We start from the raw sequence: 15,589 nt of genomic DNA, 5'->3' as shown, positions 1-15,589 counted from the left end.
GGACCCGTACCTGACCCGTACCTGATCTGATACCTAAAATCTCGGACTCGGACCTGACCTAACATAGGGTACAAATTTACCTGACCTGACCTGACCTGACTATTTAGGTCCGAAAATAATTTTATCAAAAAACAATTTTATTTATTCTATACCCGCAACAAATTTCTCTAAATTAACTTTAATTACTCGGGATTAACGATAACTGATAGTAGATCTAACTTAGATTCTAATAAAGTTAATATGTTATTATTTATTAGATCAAAACCATCATCTTTTGTAATATTTTATGTTTAATTTATACAACTATTTTATAAATAATAATTTAATAAATTTTGTGTTTGATTGTCATATTTTGTAATAATTGTCGTTTAAATAATGAATAAAAAATTTTCGGACCTGACCTGACCTGACCAAAAAATTTTGGTGTTCGGACCCGTACCTGACCTGACCTGAGCCCTAGCTTTTACCTGACCTGACCTGACCTGAAAAATCAGGTCAGTTTTCAGTCTCTAGTTCCGACAATAGAAATAAATAAATAAAACAAATAATTTGTCTCTTATTGTTTTTTTTATTAATTAGTAATCACTTCTCAATAAACAACTAAAAAAAATCTGATGTTTCGGTGATCTTTATATAACTGTTGTCCGCAAACTATTTACTTTTGTTGGTTTCGGTTTTGCATTTGCCGATTATCGTTATTCTGTTGGCCGGGCTTTTGGAAACGCGGCGGCGGTGTCCTAATCTTGCGGTCCTCTTTGCTTCTGTTGCGGACAATCTTCGAGTGAATAGCGCACGAGACACAGTAGTGGAGTTTGGCGTACAGTTTCGGCAATGGATAAGCTGTGTATGTGTGTGGCCACCAAAATAATAAGTTTTCGGTAAACAAAAAACAAAATTCAATTAGCAATCACTTCGACACAAATGGTCACCAAATTTCTATTGCTCTTACATTCATAGACTGACGCTTCGGTAATATCTCTGACGGCTGCGGCCTCAACAATATTTCTGACCACAAACTTCTTGATGGCCTTGTCTTTCGGCACACAACGGGCACAGTTAGTACAGCGCACGGCTTTAACGTGTCCGCGACCGTGTTTGGCGCGACCATTGTTTCGGCGTTTAGCAGTCTATAAATCATATGGAATAAAATCGGACGGTTAGCTATCGGAGTCAACCAGTCTTACCGAAACCCGTAGCGGGTCTCGAGTTGGTCGGTGGTCACTATTGGACCGAACTTACCATTGTTTTCGGTGATGATTAACAACACTAAAAGGTATGTCTTTAGAGAAACACAAGTCTATCGGAAAAGGATATCAATAGACGTTGTTGTTTGCCATCACTCAGGGAAATGATCCATAAAATACGTCTACATTTATATTTAATAAAAAACTTATGAAATAATATTTTAGTTATTTTTAAAAATTCAATTGATTACTGATTATTAAATTACAATAAACAAAATTAAAAATTTGTTTAATTAATTATTTTTTATTTAACTAATTTAAAACACATTTAATTAAAATATACAAAAATTATTATTTTTTAAAACTTTTACTGTAGTTTTTTTCGTAGTTTAAAATACAAAAACAAAATACTAGTTTAACTAAATATATCTAAAAATATTTGCCCCCTATTTATATAAACATAGTATACAAATATATGATAAACAGTAGCTTTCATTCACCCACACATCACCCCCTCATCCACTTAACTCATTATAATTAGTGTAACGTTATCTTTGAATATGAATGTAATTGTGTGTAAATATTGACATACATTATGTGTGAACCCATCATAATATTGGCCAACACTTCACACACACATTGAAAACCAATTATTACTTTAAATTACTTTTTTTTATTTATTTAAACACTTAAGACATCACTAATCACATCCATTATCACCGAAATGGGTATCAAAACAAAAATCTTTGATTTGTCATTATTTCTGTTATCTAACACTTGTTTTATGTCTTTTTCTCTTTTTTTAATGATATCTCTCTTTCATCTGAAATCCACTTTTCTTTTGACTGACAATTAAAACTATCGATGTCTTTGTCATTATTATGGATTACCGCCGATGACGGGATGTTTTTTGTCAATTCATTTATATCATCACCAGTTGCTTCCAATGGACTGTCGTGTGTATTGGCGTTGACACTGTCCACTGTATTGACGGCATCGATGCAGATGTATCGGCAATTTTTGTCGTCATCGCAGCCGATGACCATTTTGACCGGCTTTTTGGGTTCACTACTGTTTTTGTTGATACTGACGGCTATCAGTAATCTGGAGATGACTTTGTTTGGCAAACATTTTCAGAGCAAACTTACCGAAGGTCTGTGAAATTACCGATTTAATATCGGACATTGGATTTGACGTAAATTGAAATTGATATCTAATGTTAAACCTATTTGTTATATACAATACTGCAGTGATTTTAAGTTTAGTTATTGCAATGTTTGTCTCGGGAGGTGTCCATAGAGTGGCCATCACTACGTGGTAAGGTTTTTTGAAAACACGGTGACCACTTTCGTCACACTAATAAACAATTTTATCTCTAATACCCAATTAATTACCGGTAATTGTTTTTTTTGTGTCGACAGTTTGATATTTTCGGTGATTGGCTTGTATTATGTGAATCGGATCAGCATTCGTGTCCATCAAATCAATGCCATTAATCCGCAGATCGCCAACAATCCTACTTCCAAGAAGCGAAAGTAAAATGAGATGATATAATGAATTTTTGACAATTGAATTGATTGATTGGTGGATCTGTTAATTGGTGATACCATCAATTGATGTGATGACATAAATTGCGACAACTTTTTTAATTATTATTATTATTATTAGATTAACTAAATCTAATAAGAAATATTATATATATATTTTTAAATTTTATCTTAATTTATTATTATAATTTAATGTTTAAAATTTAGTTTTAGGGTTTAACCAAAACAACCAACAAAAAAATATCAATCATTTTATGTATTAATTTCATATTTTTTATATAATTATTAAAAACTTTTTCTTGTATTTATTAAATAACGGTATTGTTTGTGTATTATTTTTAAATAATAGACAAATTTATGTTTTTTATTTTTTCTTTATTAATAATCAAGGTTCAGGTTAGTTAGCTCAGGTAACAAACCATATAAAAGTATATAATTTAAAAAGAGTAACAAAAAAATGTTTAGTTATTATAATTATATAAATGATTATTACAGGTAAATCATAGCTTGTATATCAATGACACACACAATTGATTCAAAAAATATCAATCAATTTCAATGATATCAATTTGCTTTGATTCAGATCCTCGGGAACCTCCAGTCTCTGAGCGTTCATTGTTTTCAACAGTGTCTTCACCAGCGATGTCATTSCTGTTATGGAACTCCTTTTCCTTCTTCGACTTATTCAATGAGTAAATCAATTGAAATAATGATTCCCTATTCGATATCATAGGCGTCAACGACATCATTGTCTTCTCAGTTCTGTCAACTGTCACTTGTTTTTGTTTGATTTCATTTGTGGCGACGATGGCATCAGACATGATCTTCATTTGTGCCATCGCTGATCTCAGTTCCGCTACTTCTGCTGACAACACTTCCACTTTTGTCAACAACTCATTCTTCTGGCGTTCGGTTTTCAACGTCATTTCGGCCAACTTTTCAGTGCATTTCAACTTTGTCTCCATTATCTGCTGACTACAGATCCTATCTTTTTCTGAATCATAAATTTTCATTTCTGTCCTCAACTGTTCCAACTCTATGGCCTTTGCTTTCTCACCTTTTCTCGCACCTGACAATTGCATGGATTTTCTGGCGATCATGTCTTTGGCATCGATCAACTGTTCCTCCAGTTCTTTCATATCGTTCAGTTTGGCCATCGATTGGTTTTTTCTTAACAATTCAGACTTTAGTTTTTCAATATCTTCGGCGTGTTTTTCGGCAATCAGTTTAGTTGTCGAATACTCATTCAATAGTTTCTTAAATCGATCGACCAGTTTCTCCTTTTCCATTGTTTCCAATGCTTTAGACATATTAAACACTTGTATCGGTGCCATCACTGTCTCGATATCATCATTGAAATCTATGAAACACTTGTTTTGGACGAATGATTGGATATATGGCTATTGCTTTACTTTACCATTCATTTATATACTGGATGGCGGATATCCCTTACCATATCTTACCATTACATACCAGTCTCATGTTAACTGTTTAACATTAATATTACATAAAAGCAATAAAATTTACAATATATCACATAATAATCCTATTTATTTGCACAATATTGCAATTTAAATGATTTTTTAAAAAGTCCATTTTTATCACAAAATAAAACAATTTGTAAATTTCTGAAATCCTATATTTATTATTGCTTTACATGCAATAAAAATGACAAATAAATTGCAAACAAATAATTAGTATTTTAAAGTTTAGTTTTATTACAGACTACTAATTAATTTAAGACTTTCTTTTCAATATATATATAAGTTACTTAAAATTATCATTAAATACTCATTAATAAAGTCATTTAACAGACCATATAAAAAACATTATAAATAAACTACTGTAATATTGTATGGAAAAAAGTCACATAAAAATTAACATCTGTTTTTTTGGGGCGGAAGGAGTGGGTGGGGGTAGTTTTAAATTGGACTGGACACTGGTGGACCATTAAGTTTTAAATTACTTAACTCTAAAATACTGGGCTACAGTATGACTATCATCCCAGTCTATGGACTGATAAACTCAAATGCTCTGGTATTTAAAGTTTAAACTTTTAGCCTAATATAATGCTAAAAATTTTGACATATATTGCAATCAGAAATAATTAATGCATTTAGATTTCAATAATAACAAGAAAAAAAATAGAAATTATAAAATTTCATTTTATTCTTTATTTATTTGAATTTTCGGCAAAAATTTCTAAACAATATTTAAAATTAAATTCATAATTTAAGAAATTAAAAAAACAGTTTTTTGTGATATTTTCAGATATTTGGCTGATAAAAGACGCAATAAATATTTTTAATAGTATATATTGTATAATATTTGTTTATTAATACAATGATAAGATAAAGAAAACAAAATTATCATTTTTTCATTTTTAATGAATTTTGACATATTCTATGATAAAACACTTGAAAACTAATTGTATTTTATTATAATGATTTAATAAATTAAAAATATATATATATTTCCACACAAATAATATCAATCTATTATTATACACCCATATACTGTACATTGATTTTGTTAAACTTATTAGTGTATAAAAAACAATATATAAAACAAAATAAATATATACTTCTATATTAATTTTTTCACAAATTATATTATTATCTACAAAAAAAAACTTCAATTATCAGTGACAACAATAAACGGTTTAAATATTAACAATCAAATGTCAAAATGTTTACTTGTATTGTATTACTTCACAAGTTGTATATTTGTTGATTAAATTTATATAAAGTATGTATTATCAGCTATAGGTAGGCGTTAGGGTTTAACTAATGTTAGCAAATTTTAAAAAAATTGTCTCAAATTTAAAATAAAGTGATTAATTAATTAACGAATTAACATTTAAAATTATTTTGAAAAATTATTTTTTATAAACAAAACTATTAATACATTTTTTAAAACTAAAATATAAATATTTATGATATACACAATATATATTAATATGCATAATAAATGATGAAAATTTTATACATAATATAGATTAAATCAAATTTTAATAAAAAAATATTATTGAATGATGTATATAAAAAAAATTACACATATTATTAACAAATATTTGATGACATACTATAATTAATATAAATGTATTATATAAAAAAATTGGAAAACAAATTAATTTTTTAAAATAAAAATAAACACACACTCACACCCACCCCTCCCCAAGTGTGGTGGGAATGTGTCCCACATACTGTACATATATAACTATCTATATATATCTATACATTACATGGCATTGAATAGTCCATCTTTCCATTGGAGTACAGCATAAACGAGAACAGGAAGGCAGCGATTACGGCAAACACTTGTGTCAATCGGGTATACAATTCCATGTTAGCGAAGCTGATCCCCGCCAACAATAGTATCAGTTCGACAATACCGTAGATCATACACGACAGGAAGTGCTCCTTCCAGGCGCCCCAGAAACCGGTAATGGATACCAATAGTGCCACCACTGCCCATATAATATAGCCGATAGCTTTGTCGTGTTTGTCTTTCAGATAGTAGATAATACCGATGATGATGCCGATGATGGCTAGGGCTGTCAGCACTGCCAACACTATACGGGTGATCACATAAAATATGCCAAACTTTTGGGTCATATTAATTGTTGTTTAATTTATTTGTGATGAGAATATTCAATAATTGTGAATAATTTGTTTCAAAACTATTAAGTTATTATAAATAAAAACGATTAATAATTGAATTGAATGTGTGTTTGCAAACCAAATGAAATAATAAAAGTTTTGAGAAAAAATATTAACTTTGAATCTCAAGGAAAACACTAGTGTTGTTGCTATTAGTTATTGAATGAATGAGTGATATAATAATCTTTACTACAAAATTGAATCATTAATTATTATTACAGTATTATTATTATACGTATATATGCGACAAATATTTACTAAAAAGATAATCAAATATATATATAATATATAAATTGTTTACCAATGATTTATGAAGTCAGATATTTTCCAAGATTTTAATTATTTCGTATATCTATATTATACATGTATACAAAAAATATAGAGACTATTATACTGTAATACTTTACTGTATTATTATAACAAAAAAATATATAATAATTTTGATACAATAAATTATATTTGAAAGGGGCCGAAATTACCTCAACTTTTATATTGAATTTTTGAATATAATTATTAGATTTTTTATAGATATTTCGTAGATTCATAACTTAAACTTTATATTATTAATGGATTTGTAATTCAGAGTCAATGGATAGTCATATGAGAGAAAGAATTATTGATAAGTTTATCGAAAGTTTCCATGAATTACTCTAAATTCAGTTATTTTCCTATTATAATAATTTGTAATTTTAAGTAATTTCTATAATAATTATTACTCTTTTGCCTACGCTTGAAGAAAGCAGTCGATAGACTTGTCAATCATTATTAAGGCAAATGAAACATTCAATTTAAATAATACTTCTATTTTTGTAACTAATATGTAATTAATATAGTAATTAATAAATATATTTAATCATCAATTGAAGTGTGCATTGAGTGAAAGTTTGTCTTAAGTGTGAAGTATGAGAGATATCGGCAGGCAATTGATGTCAAGACAAATGACCGCGACATTGAAAGGGTGATTACGAGAACTGCAATACTATCGGACCAGACATACTGTCTGAATTCGATCCCCGAGTACCTAAGTTGAGCTGAGCGACTGAGCTACAGTTCCTTGTAACTGGCCATAAAAGTCAGGCCCGTTACATATTTATTCTCTGAAAATTTTTATCACTTTTATTATTTAAACCAATTAAATAAACTGTCAATTAATTGGAATAATATTGTATTACTGTATATACAGTATATCTATTGAAAAGCTATTTTTTGGTATTTTTCTTTCTCTATACCCATAAATAGTTATCAATTTGATTGTTCCGTTTGAATAGAGATTCAATTTATACATTAATTTAATTTTTATATTATAAATACTAATGAATTACTATTACACTTATCTAATGAAACAATATTTAGTAGAATTTGTCGATATCTTTAGTAATATATTGTGTATTATAGAAATCATATGAATTGACAAAATAGTACTCGTATTTGTCATTTAACGATGAGATAATATAAAATAATAATTATAATAATACTGTAATGATACTAAAGTTAAATAATGATAAATTAAACAAAATAAAAATAATATTGTAAAAATATATATAATTTTTAAAAATATAAATAAAAATTTTTATTAATGATATTCAACATAATATTATTAAATATACATATATTTAATAAGATTAGTTAAAAATATAATTACATTTAGTATAATATTTATTAGTTTACATAACATGATTATCGAATTTATATACAAAACAAATTTTATTTAAATGTCAATATTAATAAAAAGTAAATTTTAAACAAAATTTTAATTCAATGATTTAATCTATAAATATATTTAATTATTAATTATTTAAATTTTTACTTACTAGAGAGATTAATAATAATTTAAACTTTAAACTTTAAAAATTAAAATTGCTGTATATAAAAATCATCTAAGGGTTATATCCAAATATGTAATTTATTTATGCTAGGTCAATTGGTAGAAGTATATTTATTTTCTAGTTTTATTTAGTTTATAGTTTTAACTTAGAGGGTAATAAAAGTTGGGAACCATTGGTATTTGAGTCCAAACTTTATATGCTATACATCTGTACTCTATTTTATATAACTATTTGTTTTTACTAAAATATTTCCCAAATAATATGATTATCTATTAATAGTTAAGTTTGCGATTACAGTATAATTATAGTCTAATTAAAATATTTTATTTAAAAAATAATATATATATATATAATAATTAAATTATGCAAAATATTATTACTTCACTTATTAAAAAATTATTATAAATAATTTTAATTATTAATTTTAAAATTATTATTTTATTATATGATAGGTAATTGTGTAACATATAAATATTAATATATATCATATATAAAAGTTTAATACAAAAGTTAAAAATTTAATAAGATAATTTTAATATAAGTTGGGTTATTAAAAATATTTTTATATAATCCATAATATAATAGTTAATTAAATAATAACTAGATTTTACAATATTATCCTATTATTATTATTATTATATAAAAAATATAACAAATTTAGACTTCAATATAACAATGTTTATGAATTGTACGAATGTTTACAATATATTTCAATGCAATGCAATGTTATATTTAAAACTATTGCACAATATTTGATGCATTGAATCATTGAATTATTATTTTGTTGTTTTGAAAACTTATTATTGTTTTCATTGATATTTGATTTTTTCAATCAAATTATAAGTATTTGTTTGTTTTCGGTAATCTTTTGTTTTTGTTGGCCAACTTTCGGGTCACAGAAATATCAATAACACAGTACTCTAATATAATACATTCCCCCGGAAGACATGTGCGGCCGAACGTATTGTTCGCTAAATAGAGAGGCCATGACTCGGGCGGCCGCTTACCGAACAACCGGTTTGGACGGTACTCACGGCCCGTATCAACAGTGCCAGTGGTTGGACGGCAATAAACAGTCCACAGTATACAGCACTGGATACGCACCTCATTATAATATTACGCGCGACAATTGGCTACCGGTTTTGGTCAACAGACGATCGGTGGACAAGCAGTGCGAAGACAGTGATGAACGAGTTTTGGTGGACATGCGCTGGGGTTATGTTCCCGCCTGGCGCGGACCCGATGGTCAAAATAGTGGTGGCAATCTTAATCCGATTAATTGTCGCATCGAGTCGTTGACCGAAAAGCCGATGTTTCGGCCGGCTTTGAATAACAAACGCCGATGTGTGGTATTAGTCGACGGATTTTTCGAGTGGAAGAACAACGGCAAAGACGGATCAAAACAGCYGTACTTTTTGTATTTGACGCAAAAAAATGTCGACTTCAAGASCGAGAACACCGATTGGATTAAACAACAAGAGAATCGGAAATACAAAGAGGAAGACAATGAATGGAAAGGTCAGAGATTGTTGCCGTTGGCCGCGATATACAATCGTAGTACTGAAAGCTTGTTTACTGTGGCCATCATAACGGTTCCAATACATCCGCGACTCGAATGGCTTCACACACGAATGCCGGCCGTATTGAATACTGACGAATCTGTTCGCGATTGGCTGGACATCGATAATGTAAACAACGAAAAGGCAATTAAACTGTTGGTTCCGTTCGGCGGACTCGAGTATCACCCGGTTTCCAGTCAGGTGTCGAACACTCGAAACAATTCTGCCGACAATATTCTACCGAACAAAGTGGTGAACAAACAGAGGACAATCGATACTTGGTTTAAATCACCGAAAGTTGCTATGAAAAAGAAGGAACAGATCGATGACAGTGATGGCCAACAGATTGAAAGTAAACGATTTAAAGAGTGATTCAGTGATAGAAATTGAAGATTGCATTTACCACTACTTAATCATCAAAGTATTCATTTTGTTATAATATGTAAATCATTTTTGTAATTATTATTATTATTATTATTATTATTGTAATTCAATTGTTTGTTTTTGTAAATTTTTAATACAATAATTATCATTATTTTTAAATACGTTTATTTAGTTTGTTGATCACAATTTAAACATTGTACTATAAATAATATAAACATTAATCAATAATTTTTTGCTAATAACACACCTAATTATCGGTATTTTCATAACAATAAGTAAATATAATTATGTAATATTTTTTTGTTAAATATATAATAATTTTTTGCAATAAATATTACGGTAATAATTATTGGTCATGTTTTATATAATATATTTATTTTATTTAACAATAATATATAGTATTTGCAATTATTGTAATAATCTTTTATTTAATTTATATAAATTAATGTTTAGTAAATTATTTAAAATTAGAAATTTTGAAGAACATTGCGAATCATTTGCTGTGCCGTATGTCCGGCATCGGCGGGAACCATATGTCCCGCTTTGATGATCCAATACAGCGACAAATTTTTATATGTCTTATAATAACCGGAATGAATGCCTCCAAACTGATGTCGTGGACTGGTTTCGAACTCACGAATTCCCGACCATTTTAACGAATGCATCCAATTTAATGTACCAATAGTATCGACAACCAGATCCAGTTGACCGGTATATACCACTACTTTAAGGTCTGTATTGTTCAACAGATAGTCTACACCATCGACAACGGGTAGCATAAAATCGGTGGCTAAGGCTGCAAATACTATTGGAGATATTCTAACCCAGGTCACATTTGATGGTATACTATAATAGATGGTTGTATAAAAATATTAAAAATTTAGATACATTAATATACATTGTTTTATCAATAACTTGTAACACATTATAATGACTACTAACTTAAGTTTTTTCTTAATCGGACCATTCATTAGTCTGTTTAAATCGTCCTCCGGATCAATGACCAATTGTTGTGCAATAGCCGACTTGAGTATCGGGTTTTCCACATTTGCTAACTTTTTGTACAACTTGTTCATGACTTCCGGTTGCGATACAGTTTCCGTATTGAGCAATACATTATATAAGTTAATACCACCGGTTAGGTTACCGACCAACTGTGCAATAGAACCGTAGTGTTCAGTGGCCAGTAAGCCATCACCCGATTCCACTGCTTTTTTAATTTCTTGAGCGATAGAATCGATTTGATTTTTTTGGTTACCATCGATGTATGACTACAGACGATAGACAACAAAATAAATAAATAGATATGGAAAGAGTGTTATCAATTGAGACTCATTGATACCATTGAGTAGAGATATTTGCCCCACGAAGAGGTTGAGTGAACAGATGAAATCCATGAGTCTCCCAGTCCTATGCCTTTGAAGTTACATTTAATCTCATTGTTTTTGATGGCCTGATGCAGCTCTTTGGCAAAACCGACAATCATTTTGCCGCCGTATGATTCGCCAAAAATATACAATGGGATCAACTAATTAACCAAATCAGAGAAGCAAACATATATTTGTCAACTTTTACAATACATTTTAATTATTAAAAAACAACAGTTTTTATTACTTCAAAATCCGGGAATTTTTTGTAGAATTGTTTCATAAAAGTAACCAAATCGACAGCTATTTCTTTGTTATTTTTGGTTAGACTATCATTATTAGTGACATAACTATAGCCCGCACCCACCGGGTTATCAATAAACAATATTTGATCCAAGACGATGATCTATTATTTAGGTAAACATCTTGCGGTCCAATTTCACCAAAGTTACCAAATCCTGCAGAGGTAGCCCCCGGACCTCCTATTTAAAGTATTAATTGTTTGAAGTTTTAAAAAATCTTTATTATAACATTAGATCAGACCCTGAAGATATATGACAAGTGGTAAAGTTGAGTTTGCATTGGTGTTAGCATCAGTATTGGCGTAAAACAGCCACCAAAACATGTGGGCATCAGGTCGTACCGTCACATAACCGAACTCTTCCTTATAGGCATTGATATTACCTATAAATTATTAATCAAATTTTAAGTATACAAAATAAATACAGTATACTGTAATTTACAAACCATTTAATGTGCATATAGTATATATGAGAAATAATAATAATAATTTAAAACCCATTTTTTCACTTTGAAATATTATTTACTAAATCAATTAATTGCAAAAAAGTTGCGATTTTATTAATATAAAGTTTGCTTATATATACAGTATATATATATACAAAATATAAACAATAATATTCAGAATCATTGTCTGAATTGCATTGTATTAATAAATAATCTAATTTTCATAAATTTTAAAATAATATTATTATTATCAAAAAATTATTATTAAATATTTAGATTAGAAAAAGTTATCAAAATGTTAACAAACAATATTCATAGATAACTTTCACTGATTTTAAAAATATAATAACTTTACTCAAGTATTTATTATTATAGGTGCAAACGCACAGTTATCTTATAAATTATTTAAGTTTGAATTTATGTTTACGTAGACCTTGTTGTACTAAAAAGTAAAATACAATAAGTGTTTTCAATGGTTTTAATCAATAAAATATAGATTAATATTATTGAATTGAATTAATAAAACTGTTTAATTATTTTAAAAATTATAATTTATTTTTTTCAAAATTAATATTTTTATTATTTGATTGGACTCAGTTTTAAAAAATATATATTTTAATAGTATTTACTATATTTATTAAATATTAATATGTAAGTATATAACTTATACATCTAATCCTAAATTATTTATCAATATATTTCTAATAWWTATAATTACAAACATAAAAATTGACTAGATAAACTAATTTTTAATTTAAAAAAAAAATTATTATAAATAACAATCATAAAGTTAGGAAAAAACTAAATTAGTTGAGTGTTTAGTACTAATAATTACATAATAAAAGACAAACAAATTTCTGAATATTAATAATAAATCTAATAAATACAAAATAATTTCTAAAAATTATTGCAACTTTTAAATAGTTAAACGATAATATGATTAGTAATTTTTGTATAAATTAATCAGAAAACTTAAATCAAATATTAACAAATAAAATTTAAAAATACTATATTAGGACAGCAAATAAAATAAACAACTAAAAAATATCAATTGAAAATTAATTTACTTAATCAATTTGTACAAATCGTAAATTTAATTATTGTAATTATAAATTTTTAAAAACTATTTATTATTTAGAAAATTTTTATTTTTATTTAATACAAGTTTATGTCAATCAATAATATACAGTATTAAAAATTTAACAATTTGATTAAACTTTGATTATATTCAATTTATAAAGTATTTAAAATGTTTAATTAATATATTATTTTAAACAGTATATACAAGTTATTAATTATTAATAACTTTTTGAAGCATTTGTAGTGCCGTATGTCCGGCATCAGCGGGTATCATATGTCCGGCTTTGATAAACCAATAGAGCGACAAATTTTTATATGTCTTATAATAACCGGAATGAATGCCTCCAAACTGATGGCGTGGACTGGTTTCGAACTCACGATTTCCCGACCATTTTAGTGAATGCATCCATTTTAAGGTTCCAATGGTATCGACAACCAGATCCAGTTGACCGGTATATACCACTACTTTAAGGTCGGTATTGTTCAGCAGATATTCTACGTCATCGACAACGGGTAGCATAAAATCGCCGCTCAAATGTTCAAATACTAGTGATGATAATTTAGCCCAGGTCACATTTGATGGTATACTATATTGTTTGTATAAACATATAATAAAAAAGACATTTGTTATCAACTATACTGTACTTGTATTATGACTACTAACTTAAGTTTCTTCTTAATCGGACCATTCATTAGTTGGTTTAGATCTTCGTCATCGTAAACACCTAATTGTTGAACAATAGCCGACTTGAGTGCCGGGTTGTCAACATTGGCCAGACTTTTGTACAGATTGTTCGAGACTGCCGTTTGCGATACAGTATCCGTATTGAGCAATACGTTATACCAGTCAATACCTCCGGTAACCTTAGTTATCAAATCAGTTATATCATACCAGAGCTCATAAGCACGATTGCCGTCACCCGACTCCACGGCGGTTCTGATTTTCTGAGCGATCAAATCAATTTGACTTTTTTCATTACCATCGATGTATGACTACAACCAATATATATAAAATGAAATGTTGTTATTAGATCTCTAATGTTATGGCAAATAGGATATGTAGTAATCAGTCAAATCTTAACTACCAATGAGTAGAGATAATCGCCCCACGAATCGACTGAATCAGTGGATGATATCCACGAGTCTCCCAGTGCTACGCCCTTGAAGTTACACTTAATCTCATTGTTTTTGATGGCCTGATGCAGCTCTTTGGCAAAACCGACAGTCATTTTGCCGCCGTATGACTCACTGAATATATATAATGGAGTCGACTAAGCATTTTAATAGTCATTACAAACAAAATATTTTTTTAATTATTAGGAATATTTCTGTTAACTTTTATAATACATTTTAATTTTTCAACAAAAAAAATTTTACCTCAAAATTGGKAAACTTTTTGTAGAATTCTTTCATTAGAGTAACCAAATCGACAGCTATTTCTTTGTTATTTTTGGTTAGACTATCATTAKTAGTGACATAACTATAACCCGTACCCACGGGGTTATCAATAAACAATAGGTTTGCATATTTGATCCATGAAGTCGACCTATTATTTAGATTAACATCTTGTGGACCAATCTCACCGAAATTACCAAATCCGGTGGAACTACCGCCAGGACCTCCTATTTAATTAATATAGAATAATAAGTAATAAATTATTTATTTTTTAAAAATATATTAATAGATATCATACCCTGAAGCCATATAACAAGTGGTAAATTGGAAGTGATATTATTATTTGAATCTGTTTGAAACAACCACCAAAACATATGAGCATCCGGTCGTACCGTTACATAACCGGACGACTCCTTATATGCATTGATTTTTCCTACAATTGCAATAAAATATATTTTTTTAAATATTAAATTAAAAAAGTGATAAATAATAACTAACTAACCATTCAATAAGTATAGTGTATAAAATAGAAACAATACTAATTTAAATTCCATTTTTTACTTGAAATATAAATTAAAAAATTAATTAATTAAATAATTAAAAAATTGTAATTTAAGAATTTTATATAAAAAAGGTTACTTATATATTGTATATATCAATAATCAAAAAATATTTTTCTGTTCACAACTTTTGATGTTTCTTATTATAAATACTATTATTAAAACTTTAGATAAAAATAAATTATCAAAAATATTTAAAAAATATAATTTATTAATATACATATATATATATAATATATATATAGATTAAAAAGTATTTCATTTGTTTTATATTTACT

At 28.1% G+C, this 15,589-nt stretch overlaps 4 protein-coding genes and 1 pseudogene across 4 annotated transcripts; 2 read left to right on the top strand and 3 right to left on the bottom strand.

Moving 5' to 3' along the window:
• Window positions 1–529: 529 nt before the first annotated feature.
• Window positions 530–1,346, bottom strand: LOC128954088 (40S ribosomal protein S26-like). The gene is made up of 3 exons (XM_054299655.1): window positions 1,240–1,346; window positions 950–1,127; window positions 530–840 (listed from the first exon to the last, which is right to left on the bottom strand). Exons 1-3 carry the CDS (start codon window positions 1,240–1,242, stop codon window positions 656–658), a joined length of 366 nt encoding a protein of 121 aa, XP_054155630.1. The 5' UTR covers window positions 1,243–1,346; the 3' UTR covers window positions 530–655.
• Window positions 1,347–1,766: 420 nt separating this feature from the next.
• LOC128954087 (protein KRTCAP2 homolog) lies at window positions 1,767–2,867 on the top strand. The gene is made up of 4 exons (XM_054299654.1): window positions 1,767–1,912; window positions 2,122–2,337; window positions 2,435–2,501; window positions 2,606–2,867. The coding sequence occupies exons 1-4, from the start codon at window positions 1,909–1,911 to the stop codon at window positions 2,721–2,723; spliced, it is 405 nt and encodes a 134-aa protein (XP_054155629.1). The 5' UTR covers window positions 1,767–1,908; the 3' UTR covers window positions 2,724–2,867.
• A 6,103-nt stretch (window positions 2,868–8,970) lies between these two features.
• On the top strand, window positions 8,971–10,196 carry LOC128954086 (abasic site processing protein HMCES-like). Its single transcript, XM_054299653.1, has one exon. The coding sequence runs from the start codon at window positions 9,167–9,169 to the stop codon at window positions 10,148–10,150; it is 984 nt and encodes a 327-aa protein (XP_054155628.1). The 5' UTR covers window positions 8,971–9,166; the 3' UTR covers window positions 10,151–10,196.
• A 433-nt stretch (window positions 10,197–10,629) lies between these two features.
• On the bottom strand, window positions 10,630–12,331 carry LOC128954033 (retinoid-inducible serine carboxypeptidase-like; annotated as a pseudogene).
• A 1,236-nt stretch (window positions 12,332–13,567) lies between these two features.
• Window positions 13,568–15,305, bottom strand: LOC128954032 (retinoid-inducible serine carboxypeptidase-like). Its single transcript, XM_054299597.1, has 6 exons — window positions 15,254–15,305; window positions 15,050–15,184; window positions 14,734–14,978; window positions 14,442–14,627; window positions 14,021–14,349; window positions 13,568–13,943 (listed from the first exon to the last, which is right to left on the bottom strand). The coding sequence occupies exons 1-6, from the start codon at window positions 15,303–15,305 to the stop codon at window positions 13,568–13,570; spliced, it is 1,323 nt and encodes a 440-aa protein (XP_054155572.1).
• Window positions 15,306–15,589: the final 284 nt, after the last annotated feature.

Source organism: Oppia nitens, unplaced genomic scaffold (genome assembly GCF_028296485.1).
Source record: "Oppia nitens isolate AA-2021 unplaced genomic scaffold, nextdenovo-longstitch-racon4-pilon3 scaffold24_pilon_pilon_pilon, whole genome shotgun sequence".
Taxonomy (NCBI): Eukaryota; Metazoa; Arthropoda; class Arachnida; order Sarcoptiformes; family Oppiidae; genus Oppia; species Oppia nitens.
This window is presented reverse-complemented; position numbering and strand designations above follow the sequence as displayed.